Source organism: Panicum hallii, chromosome 1 (genome assembly GCF_002211085.1).
Source record: "Panicum hallii strain FIL2 chromosome 1, PHallii_v3.1, whole genome shotgun sequence".
Lineage (NCBI taxonomy): Eukaryota > Viridiplantae > Streptophyta > Magnoliopsida > Poales > Poaceae > Panicum > Panicum hallii.
Window position 1 is genome coordinate 47,353,943 of NC_038042.1, and position 12,055 is coordinate 47,365,997.

General features: G+C 44.3%; 1 protein-coding gene across 1 annotated transcript; it reads right to left on the reverse strand.

The window, feature by feature from the left end:
* Positions 1-205: 205 nt before the first annotated feature.
* On the reverse strand, positions 206-4,188 carry LOC112892246 (MLO-like protein 1). Its single transcript, XM_025959387.1, has 14 exons — positions 3,816-4,188; positions 3,672-3,729; positions 3,335-3,567; positions 2,866-2,982; positions 2,738-2,789; positions 2,537-2,628; positions 2,360-2,434; positions 2,181-2,269; positions 2,028-2,077; positions 1,809-1,849; positions 1,391-1,600; positions 1,075-1,142; positions 938-998; positions 206-672 (listed from the first exon to the last, which is right to left on the reverse strand). The coding sequence occupies exons 1-14, from the start codon at positions 3,948-3,950 to the stop codon at positions 472-474; spliced, it is 1,482 nt and encodes a 493-aa protein (XP_025815172.1). The 5' UTR covers positions 3,951-4,188; the 3' UTR covers positions 206-471.
* Positions 4,189-12,055: the final 7,867 nt, after the last annotated feature.

Below are 12,055 nucleotides of genomic sequence, written 5' to 3' on the forward strand. Positions count from 1 at the left end.
CGCAAAAATGATCTTACTCCCCAATGCTAGCATCACCTACAAGTAGTATACACGTACGATAGGGGATGAAAATTATATTGTTGATTTGACATGAAAGAAAACGAGGACATTAGGTTGTTAGATCCAACATAATAGGATAAGTGGTAAACTGGATTATGTTAGGAAACTCTATCCTTAGTCGAGATTGTTGGAGGTGAAAATTGAATAGAAATAATAAAACGTAGGCATTACATGCACCTTTGATTTCCATTATAGATCCCATCAAGGAGTGCACTTGGATGGGAAAACACCCAATGAATACATAGAATGGAACTAAAATGACCGTGTCACTTCAGATGTATGTAAAGAAATTCTAAATTTACAAGTAATTTGCATATAAAATAAATCTAAAAATCTGAACTTCCATATATATATATATATATATATATATATATACATACACAATATGCATTAGCAAGTACATTCATGTATTCACTTAATCAGCCTAGCAGTCCCTTGTTCCATTGCTGACACTCTTTGCGCATTCACCATTTGAATTCCCTCACCATCAGGTGAACTATCACCTAGATTTGTTGCTGGCATTCTTTTACGTTGCCTAGCATTTTGAGCCCAATTGGCGAGGCCTTCAGATATATTCTCATCGAACATTGCTTTCTTAAATGAACTTCCCATCTTCATCAATAAACAATATAGGAAATCATAATCAAAACTTAGAATTAATTAGAGAACATTAACAATCTAGGATTGTACTTGTAGCTTAATACACATGCATGGCATAGATTGAATATATTACCACTTAATATGCATGCTAATTTTTTTAATAAACTTAAATGTTGTTAAAAGTGGCCAATTCTCTAAAGCAAAACACAAGGAACAACATGGGTATTACAAATAAATGAATTCATTTTGAACACCCAAATAAATTTAGTTAGCATACCTGCGAGATGATAGCATAGAGTGGTAAAGTGCTGTAACCGCATAGGAGTTGGCTGATCACACTGAAACCACAGAAATAATATGAGCTCCTGATTTATTGCAAGTTTAAAAGTTTCTAATATGATAATTATAGGATACCTTATCACAAGTCGAGCTATAACATATGCTGGTTTTCCCATAATGCATGATTTGAATCCATATATAACCTGCAAGGTTCATTGAGTTTTAAGATGACAAATAATTTCACAATACTATGTAAATTAAGGAAAACATGTTGAGGTTGTTTGATATGGTATTCTATATGGTCCAATTTATGATTGTGTCAATTCTTCATGATAAGTTTCAATGTTAAATTTTATACAAGAACACAACCCATCATGTGATTGTAAGTTTATCCTATAACCAATACATTGATGCTTGGTAGGATGTCAAGGGTATAGTTTATTGATCTTACCAACAACCAAAAGAAAAATGCAATCTCAAATGCATTTTGGAATAAGACGATGTGGATCAAGAGGAGGACTAGTTTAGGCCGGCCAAACCAAAAGTATTCATCCGAAGGAGACACAACTAGATCCCCTTCTATTGCCGTATGCTTTTGGGCAACCTCGAGAGCCAATTCAGTAATAATATGCTCCATCTTACTTCCAACCACAAGTAGCACCTATAAGGAAGAAGATACATAAATATGTTGCGAATATATTGGTGAAATAGAAGTATATAGTGACCTTACTATAAGACAATCATTTTACTATGAAACTAGCACAAGGTGCGTGATTAATACTTCCAGACTATTATCAGATGAAAAAATTGGAATTTGCATATATTAATGTATTTTAATATTCATACTTACAATATAATTATTTACTTACAATGAAAGGGACTACCGATAGCCATATGTAGACATACCATCCTATAACAACACGGCAAAAGAACAGTGTTAGTATTTCTCATAGGCTTAAACATTTTAATATAGGCCAAACAAATATAAGTGATAAAAGATAAGTTATGAAGAGAAAAATTCACAAAAGGTATTGTATCTTATATAGCTATAATGAAGAAGTAATACTCATTTAGCAGACAAATTGTACCATGAACATTCAGTAGCAAGAATATCATAAGCAAAGCCCAAAGGTACCAACTGCAACAAAAAACATGTGCATTAGTTCATCAACCATTACGTTTTAGCGTTACTAAACTATATGAAAACTAATATATATTAACATGGTAGCTTCTGCATTTACCTTATGCCAACAACTTTCTTGAAGTCACCCTCCAGTGCTCTATTCATATAATCGTAAAAATTGAATTTTGGATGCCCCCTACAATGTTTCTACAAAACAGACAAATAATAATATAAAGATATTTCATATATAATGTGGCATATTATAAAAAAGGCAGAAGAGAGTGTATTAGTAACTACCATGATGAAGCCAAGTCTCAGGGTTGTGTAGTCCTCCTCAGTGACTGACCCATAGAATTGTTTGAAGAAGGCACGCTAAATTTAAAGGTATATTTACTATTAGTTAGTATCCAGTTGGTGTTAACATCATACATTATGTGCTGACAATATAAAAAAAATACATGGGAAGTAAGATACCAGCCAACCGAAAATTCCCCATCTTTTTCCATGACCTTTGAAGTGAGATTGGATAAATTTGAATTCTTGCACATGTTTGATCATTTGAGGACCTACAAATGTTGACCCAATGACACATAATGAGCATGCAGTTCCATCACCGCTTAAAACAAAAGCTGTGTAGTTAATCACTTGCTAAACTAGGAGATGCTTGTATCATACCATTGTCATCATTTTGCTGGATCTTCTCCTCCCAGTGTTTCCATTTTCTTGTCTAGATGGTAATGAACAAAATATTTAGCAAACGGTGTGACAAGTCGTTTTGAACACAAAGCTTCACGTTTGAATACCTGTGTGACTCCAAGAATAAGTGTAACAGCACTGAGAACCACGTGCGTGACTGCTAGGGCAAAGATAAAAATGTGCAGCTGGTGAATGGCTTCAGTAGAGAGGATTGGAACTTTGCCCTGTATTAGAATGTGACAGCAGAGAAGTGGTGTGAGCTGTCCATGAAAGATGAAGGGGGCAGTGATAGGAAAATGGCAATATATATCTTTCTCAACAGCGTATAGGAAAACAAAATAACGATTCTACAGAATCACTTCTCAAGAAAAATACTACTTTGAAACGTATAAATAACTCAGAGATCAGAAATAAAATAGCTTATTTGCAAAATATGACTTTTATTTCTCTGAATGGATCGAGTAAACGGAAGCCGGTCAGACATGAGAGGGTGTCCTGAACGGGTTCAGGTAAACGCCGGTTGCCACGGGAATAATCCCATCCGGCAAAGCAGGGCAGACGGCAGATGGTGCGCACCTTTTTCAGGCAGTAGTCACTGGAGGCGCCTCCTCCGGCGAGGAGCCTCCTCGCGCTGCCCAGGACGCCGGTGAACGCGGCGGCGCCGTAGTGCGCGGCTTTCTTGGGGGCGCGCGGCGGCGGGCGCGGGCACGGCAGCAGGTGGTGCATGACGCTCTCCCGGACGCATATCTTCTGCGTGGCGCCCTGGAAGACGTTGAGCATCAGGGAGATGAACCCCAGCAGCATCAGCTCTGCACCGGCGCATCGATCAGGAAACAGTCAGAATCGCACTCCACGTTCTCGAGGCAACAGCGATCGAGAGGAGGAGAATGGTGATGATGTCCGACCAACTAACCTTCCTTTACCTTGAGGAGGGCCTCGTACAGCGGCTTCCGATGGCTCTTCGACAGCCTCTGTTCTTGCAGGAGAACACACGCATTAGAACAAGGGCCAAATAAAGCAGTGATTAACCGTGGAGAGCATGTCTCATGAACCGGACCTTGCCGAGGCGGTGGAGCAGCCGCTCGAAGAGCAGGGAGATGACGACGATGACGGAGCAGACGGACGCGACGATCCATGTGGGCGTGTGCTCCAGCGTGATCTCCGACCCGCCTTTGGCCCCTCCCCCGGCCATGGCGCCAGCCGCCAAAGCCCACAGCAGGACGTTCGATCGGAGCGGTGTGTGGGTGGGGTTCTTTACTCCTTATTCCTGTTCTTCGCCGCCCCAACAATGTCAAACGGGGGCATTATTCATGCTCAGAGGTGGTGACCATGATGGCAGCAAATTAGACATCGCCTCTTCATCATATTTATAGATATATGCTTACGAGATGGGGCTGGTCATAAGCTTTGACTTGGACGTTGAAGAGGAAAAGGGGAGAGAAAGAGAGAGAGACTAACAAGAAACAAATAAAGCAGCACGAAGTATCTCGATACCTTCCTATGTCTGCATTATTTTACCAGGTATATGCAGCATATATATTATCGATCTGGAACGTGCGTTTTGTTTTCATTTGAGAAGACTTAGTTTTTTTTCCCGATCACAGTCAACGGTGCAAGAATAACCTGCCCCGTACCCGTCTGTACTGGGCTACTAGCCGACCCTAGAGCTCACTAGGAATATTAAATATAGTTTAATTATAAAATTAATTGTATAAATGAAGATTAATTTGCGAGACGAATCTATTAAACATAATTAAGTAATTGTATAAATAATGAGAAGTATGAGCTGACTGGCTCATCTGACTAGTACTCCCAATGCAAACCGGCCGGTCGATTTCAGCTCAGCAGAAAGGAAGGCCAGATGGAGGCCTAACAACTGATGCCCATGGTATATCCTATTCGCCAGGCCGCGTCCGAAATGAAAGCACATGAAAGAAATAGTTACTCACCCGCAACTAGCAAGACACTCCCAACTGCAAGCATGCCTTTGCTGACTGCCACTTGCTCGCTGACTACTGGACTTGACTGTGCCGATCGATCCGTTCGCAAAGAGCCGATCTGAAAACTGTCTAGATGCATGCATCGAACATGGGCTGATCGATGATGGACATCTACGAGAGAGATGGGGAGTAAACTTGGAGATGATGAAGCAAGTAAGTTTCCAGTGGGCGATCGAGCAGTATGCGGACTGCGGTCGATGAGCCCCTGCCGCATGGTGCCATTGCATCCCACGGGCGCGGACTGCGGTCGTGGGAGTGGCCAAATCGGACAGGGACTTGGCTCTCGGAAGGAGCATCGCAGCCGCGTCCGCCCGTGTTGCTGGATGACGCATGCTTGTATGGTCGTTGGTCTACTGTATTCTCGCTCTCTTATGTACTTAGGCTGGTGCCAACGGCGGCGGTATCGCCCCCCTATCGGCACGGCTCAGGCGGGAGCGAGGCGGGAGGCGAGCGGGAGGGAGAGAGAAGGCGGGATCGATCCCGCCGGGCGGGAGCGCTATCGCCCCACTCTCGCCCACATTGGCAGGCGCGCGAGGGCAGGAGGCGGGCGGGAGCGAGGCGGCGCGCTGGCGTCGGGCGAGAGGGGTGGGGTGGGAGTGATGTGACGCGTTTCTATTGGTCCACATGGAGGTTGAAATAATTAAATCTGGAAAAGAAAAACTGACGTGGAGGAGAGAGAAGTGAGAGCTGGTACTATAACCTGTGCATTGGAGGGGTGGGGTGAGAGTGGCGTGAGAGCTGACGTGGCGGGGAGATATCTCCCTCCACTACTCGACTCAGTCTTAGACTCGGTTTTGTTACTACAGGGTTTATTATAAATCTCATCACGTCGAAGGTTTATTATAAACCTCATCACGTCGAATGTTTGATACTGAGTAGTATTAAATATAGATTAATGATAAAACAAATTCCATAATCCATAAGCTTTTTTGCGAGATAGCCTGATTAGTCTATGATTAGCCCATGTGATACTATAGTAATCATGTTCTAATCATGTCCTAATCATAGATTACAACAACAACAACAACTTAGCCTTTTGTCCCAAGCAAGTTGGGGTAGGCTAGAGATGAAACCCACAGAAAACAAGAATAAGAAACACAAAAGGGCACAAGCCAAAGGAAGAGTTAGGAGTTAAACAAAAAGTAACAAAAATTACGGTTCAGGTACGTTAATTGCTAGTCTCCAAGCGTTCCTATCCATAGCTAATTTCTTAGCGATATTCCACTCCTTAAGGTCTCTCTTAACCGTCTCGTTCCAAGTTAGTTTAGGTCTACCTCTACCTCTCTTAACATTATCGCCCCGCTTTAAAACTCCACTACGCACCGGCGCCTCGGGAGGCCTCCGTTGTACATGTCCAAACCATCTCAACCGATGTTGGATCAACTTCTCCTCGATAGGTGCCACCCCGACCCTATCTCGAATCTCTTCGTTCCGGACTCTATCCCTTCTTGTATGCCCGCAGAACCAACGCAGCATACGCATCTCTGCTACACTCAGTTGCTGGACATGTCGCCTTTTTGTAGGCCAACATTCGGCACCGTATAACATCGCCGGGCGAATCGCCGTCCTATAGAACTTACCTTTTAGCCTCTGTGGCACCTTCTTATCACAGAGGACGCCCGAAGCCTGCCGCCACTTCAACCAACCAGCTGAAATTCTATGTCTAACATCTTCATCAATGTCTCCATCTTTCTGAAGCATTGATCCTAGATACCGGATCCATCTTGCGAATAAGCTCTAGGTTTATACAGTTTTTATAATTAACTTATGCTAAATTTTTTAATTGATATTGAAATATTCAGTGTGATAGCACTCATCCAAACAGCCTCTCACTGACTACGACGAAGGAGCATGTTCTTTTGGCAACCTCCTAACCGTCACCCACTTGGCGCTTCTGCTAGTCAGCGTGTGAAGGAGCATGTTGACTTGGACCTTCCGTGGAAATGTGGAATGGGCATGCATTGTCTAGAGGTGAGAAAAACCAAAGCAGCACGAAACATCTCAGATGCGACGATGAGTTGTTCCTTCTCGATGCGGTTAATTAACCTGCTGAGACAAAAAAAAATTAACATGTTCAGAAACGACAGTGACGCCGCGGCGGAAACAAACATTGACTGGACCGAGGGTGTGTTCGTTAGCCGGTGATTTTTGCAAAAGCTGATGTGACCTGTGTGGCCAGTGGAAAAACTGATGTAGAAAAGCTGTTGTAGGAAAAATAGAAGACTATTTGGTTAAAACAGTTATGAGCTGTGGAAAACTGTATGTTGTGGGTGAAATACCTGTAATACCTCTGAAGGTTCGTGGGACTGTCTATATACCAAAATACTCGTACAAATCTAATATGTTCACTATTTCACATGTAAATATATCTTTTGGAAAAGAAAATATTAAATTTTCTAAGTTTTTCGTCCATATGATCCACATAAATAGAACTGTAGCAATTACACAAGGTAACTGGCTCGTAAAATTATAATATATGTCAATGTAAGCTTAGTGTTTGGTAATTCTGATTATTTTTTGCCGATTCTCTGAGGTGAGTGGTAAGATGTCTGAAGTGCCCCCGAAACTGACGATATCTTATTTTTTTACTAAATACAAGGAGATGTCAATATTTTTTTTACTTTTTTATCTTGAATAGATATACAACATATTTACAAGAAATTAAAATAATAATTAGCAGCCAACCATATATCAATTTTGCACTAATGGTCCATTAACAAATCTAAAATCTAATGAATCTTTACAGCACCAATAAAATGCAATAATCGCATCACAATATTTCTTGCATTATCTGTTCAGGGAGGAGCAGCCAAGATGTGTCGGTGTCCAGAGGATGAGCGGGCACAGCAGGGCTGGGAGAGAGCATCCGGGCGGGGCGACGCTGGGGCTGGCGGGACGGCGACGGAGCGGGGCGGGGCGATGACGAGCCGGGGCGACGCCGGGGCAGGGCGGTGCGGGGCGGCGCTGGGGCTGGCGGGACGGGGCAGGGCGGGGCAGCGACGGGGCAGGGCGGGGCGACGCCGGGGCAGGGCGGGGCAGCGACGGGGCAGGGCGGGGCGACGCCGGGGCAGGGCGGCGCCCGGTGGGGCGGGAGGCGCGGGTGGGACGGAGGACGGGAGTCGGACGAGCGGGGGATAGAAGCGAACCGTTTTTTCACAACCAGTGGTAGGTGGGTAATTTTTTACCCCAAAAGCTATTGAAAGCGGTGGGAGAGGTGCTCTTCCATTTATACTATGGTGAAAACTGCTTTCGGACAAAAAGGCTTAGAGCGTTTAAACATTTTGGTTGGTTTTTAACTTTTACAAAAGCAAAAATAGGTTGGAAAGTTTAACCAAACATACCTTGAGCCTGCTAGACGATCCAAAGCCAGCGTGGCAGCGGCCGAGGGTTGAGAACGACCGATCGGAGAGGGGCCTTCAATTCCGGCCGTTTTGTCGCTCGCATTCAGGGGATGGCCGGATCGGACCAATCTATCGTTCGTCGGGCGACATGCATGTTCACACACACATACAGAGAGAGAGAGAGAGAGCCATCTGGGAACGATCGTTCGTTAGGGTCATGTGCAGAGAGACGACTGCTGGATCGAGGGCCTGCTAGTCGCGCTGCTGGGTGGTGATGATCGAGCCAGCTCATGCTGCGTGCTGCAAGGACAATGATAGCGAGCGAATGAAGAGAACGCTCAAAGCTTACCAGCAAACCACCTCATCGCGTTGGCATTTCCATCTCCCAAATGAATCATCGCGGTGTGAATGCGTTGGCTTATTAGCCAGCAAATCAGCAGGTTGAGCAGCTAAATTATACTAGAAAAGTCCGCGGCTTTGGCGCATGAGATCCGTATCCCGCATCCTTATATTGTAGTTGATGTGGACTTTAGTTCGTTCATGCAGTAGTCGTATCTGCCAGGTCGATGCGATGATCTAGTAACTAGATGAATCGGAGGCATAACATAAGTATGCGAGAGGCGCGCGCCTCGGTCGGAGACGCTGTTTTTATTCAGTTTAATTTGTTAGCAATATCTTCAGTCCAGGTTTGTCTGATGAAGTAACTATGTGGACTAATGACTGACGTAGACATACTGATAAACAAACCATCGTCATAAGTCCGTCGATTTCAGATCCACGCACTGATAATTAAAAAGGGATGCCTGCATGGCAAGTTGGTAACTGGGATTGTGCGCCGTTCCCAAACATGGGAGAAAAGTAAGACCGTCGATCCATGCACCGAGCTGGCCATCAACCACCACTGCAGCATGTGATGGCAGTTTGGCAGGAGAGATGGAGATGGAGACGAAGAGTGTGTTCGTTTCCTACCTTCTAAATTTTAGACCCATCACATCAAAGAGAATCTTGTCATTTAGAAATATTAAATAAAGTCTAATTACAAAACTTTTTGCACAGATGGGTGCTAATTCGCGAGACAAATTTAATGAGCCTAATTAATCCATAATTTACCACAGTGATGCTACAGTAATCATCCGCTAATCACGAACTAATATATCTCATTAGATTCGTCTCGCGAATTAGCCCTGGGGTTCTGCAATTAGTTTTGTAATTAGACTTTATTTAATATTTCTAAATGATAAGATTCTTTTTGATGTGACCCCTCTAAACTTTAGACCCCAGAAAACGAACACACCCGAAGACGAAGACGAGGAGCCGCTGCATCGTCAGACGATGATCGGGGGAACATCAGTTGACCCGGCCAGTGACTGAGGAGGTCCGCCAGCGCCCGCGGGAAATGGTTGTCTGATCCCCGCAAGTAGCATGGCAAGATGGTCAGTTTAAGAATCGAAGACTTGACTTGACTTGACTTGACTGCATAATATTTAGATAGTCAGCATTGCATAATCTGAAATATTTAGATTTAGAGCCTGTTTGGATCCAAGGGCAAATGGCAAAAGGGCAAATTGTAAAATTTTTGCTCCTGTCACATCAGATGTTTGGACGCTAATTAGAAGTATTAAATATAGTTTAATTAAAAAACTAATTACATAGATGAGGACTAAATAACGAGACGAATCTATTAAGCCTAATTAATCCATAATTAGCAAAATTACGGTAGCATTTGCCCTTTTGCACTTTGGGGTGTTTGGATCTAAAAGTGCAAAAAAAGTGTAAAAGAGCAAAAGTTTTGCACTTTCTCTTTCTCTTTCCATTGGATCCAAACAGACACTTAGCTGTTACTTGGTCCGCTTTTGATAAGTATACAGTACTCCCTCCGTTTAAAAAAGAATTCGATTCTCTGTTTGGATGCAGACGGACTTAATACCGCAAGGACTGATTCGCTTGTCCTAAACCTTATATCGGAAATGGTATTGAGTTAAAGAGATCTGGAGGGTGGTGATCGAGCGCACGCTGCAAGGACAACGACGACCATCAACCAGCGAGGCCGTGGCGGGGGCCGGATCGTGCTCGACGGCACAAGTGGACAGCGGCGTCCATGTACACATGTGATCAACCAACCTTCCATGGGTGCAGCACGCATGGAGTGCCAGTGTAGGCGGCCACGACCGAGAATAGTCAGACAATCGTTTCCACGCGTGCGGACTCCGGTGGCGTGTGGGAACTGGAACACAGAGAGACCGATCGAGCTGTTGAATTGGAATTGGAACGGGCAGCCGCGCGCGTCGTCGTGACGTGTCGTCGCACTGCTCTAGTAATAAAAATGAAAATAGTAATTTTCGATTTTCGAGAATTATTTTCGAGATTTTATCGACCTAAACGAAAATAAAAAAGATTATCAAAAAAATAAAAGCGAAAATGTTTAGAAAAATATAAAGTGAAGATGAAAATGATTTGAGCGTCTTCCGATCATTTTCGAGAAATATCATATTTTTAGAATATTCTACCGTATTTTATCGATAAAAATATCGTATTCATATAAAATGCCAGCACACCCTACTGCCTACACTTTTAGAATATCAGTCAGAACTTATTTATTCTAATCCTAAATCACGACTATGGATAATCTCATGGATGGTGGGATTAGTGTTTAAATTTTTAGTAATATGAAATGAGATACATGTTATGAATGGATGGATACTTAGACTAATATCTTAACCATCGGTACTTGTCTATGAAATGTGTCAAGTTATATGGTTAAGTTATATGGTTAGTGCTGTGCTCTACGGTTTAACATATTTATTACTTTTTAAAATATCATTTCGATGTTACCGATGTTGTTTTTTTCCGATGGAAAAATATGAAAGTGAAAATGCTGAAGCCCTTCGTGGATGTTTCGACCGTTTTCATCCTACATTGCTCACCGCCGCTGCTCTTACCGGCGCCGTCGCCTGCTGGTGGTCCGCCGGGGGCGACGCTGTTACTCTTACTGTACCCTGCCGCCTGCAGAAGCTGTCCACGCGGCGCGTGTCGTCTCTAGTTCGCGCAGATGAAGCGTGTGGCTCCTTCCGCAGCGTGCACGCGCAGTCTTGCTCCTCGTTCTCTCTTTTTTTGTCGTGCGATGAACGCCGCTGCAGAAACTGTGCCCCATCTGTGCGGATGCCCACGGGCTTCTGCTTGGAATCCCTTTCTACCATCCTGTTCGCGGAATAAATGAGTTTTATTCCGTTCACTGTTACCGTCTAAAACGGAACGGGCATGCTCTTGATATCTTTCCGTATTCTTTTGTTTTATTTGATCCTATTTTTCTGCTGACCCAGGTCAACATTTTTCGCAGCTTCTATGCTGAAAAGGGCCTGAAATACAACCAGAAGAAAAAAAAAACGTACGTGTCCTATGTATATGGGCCACATGCTGATGCTAGTAGAGCCTCTTTTATGCTAGGCCAGTGATTAGTGAAGTGCCATCAACTGGGCTGGGTTGCATTACTACCACACCATGCCACGCGCGACCTCTCTCTTTGGTCAACCAAAAAGCTCGTCGAAGCCCAACAACGGTCTTGAAACAGCAAAGCCCACGGCCACGTGTGGGATCTCCGGCGGGCGCCGCCTCGGCGCGCGCTGTTCGGCCACGCCGAGCTGATATGCCCGGCAGCGAGCGAAAGCGACCTAGCGGCGAGCCGGTGCTGTGGTGCACGTGCACCAACCACACATCTAGGCCGAGCCCGGCCGCTGCTGACAGGTGGGTGGCTCCGGCGGCCCGCAGCCCCAATCCGGCCGTCCGACGCTCCGTCGACGGCGGCGCGGCGCTCCAGCTCCGTAGACCTGGCGCAGCAGCATCGAAAAATCCAAAGGATTGGGGGATAAAGAGAGCGACAAAAATGACCCGTAATAAAAAAGAGGAAAAATTGTAAAGAAATCGAGGATTGGCAGGGAGGGTTTGTGCTCTGCTGCCGG

What these genes read in the sequence shown, in the direction of transcription:
- LOC112892246 (XM_025959387.1), bottom strand. Translation starts at nt 3,950, where the DNA reads ATGGCCGGGGGAGGGGCCAAAGGCGGGTCGGAGATCACGCTGGAGCAC. An exon ending in TGCTCCACCGCCTCGGCAAG is followed by an intron (nt 3,730 to 3,815) that starts GTCCGGTTCATG and finishes CTGCAAGAACAG; the next exon opens with AGGCTGTCGAAGAGCCATCG. An exon ending in ATAGCTCGACTTGTGATAAG is followed by an intron (nt 999 to 1,074) that starts GTATCCTATAAT and finishes CTGTGGTTTCAG; the next exon opens with TGTGATCAGCCAACTCCTAT.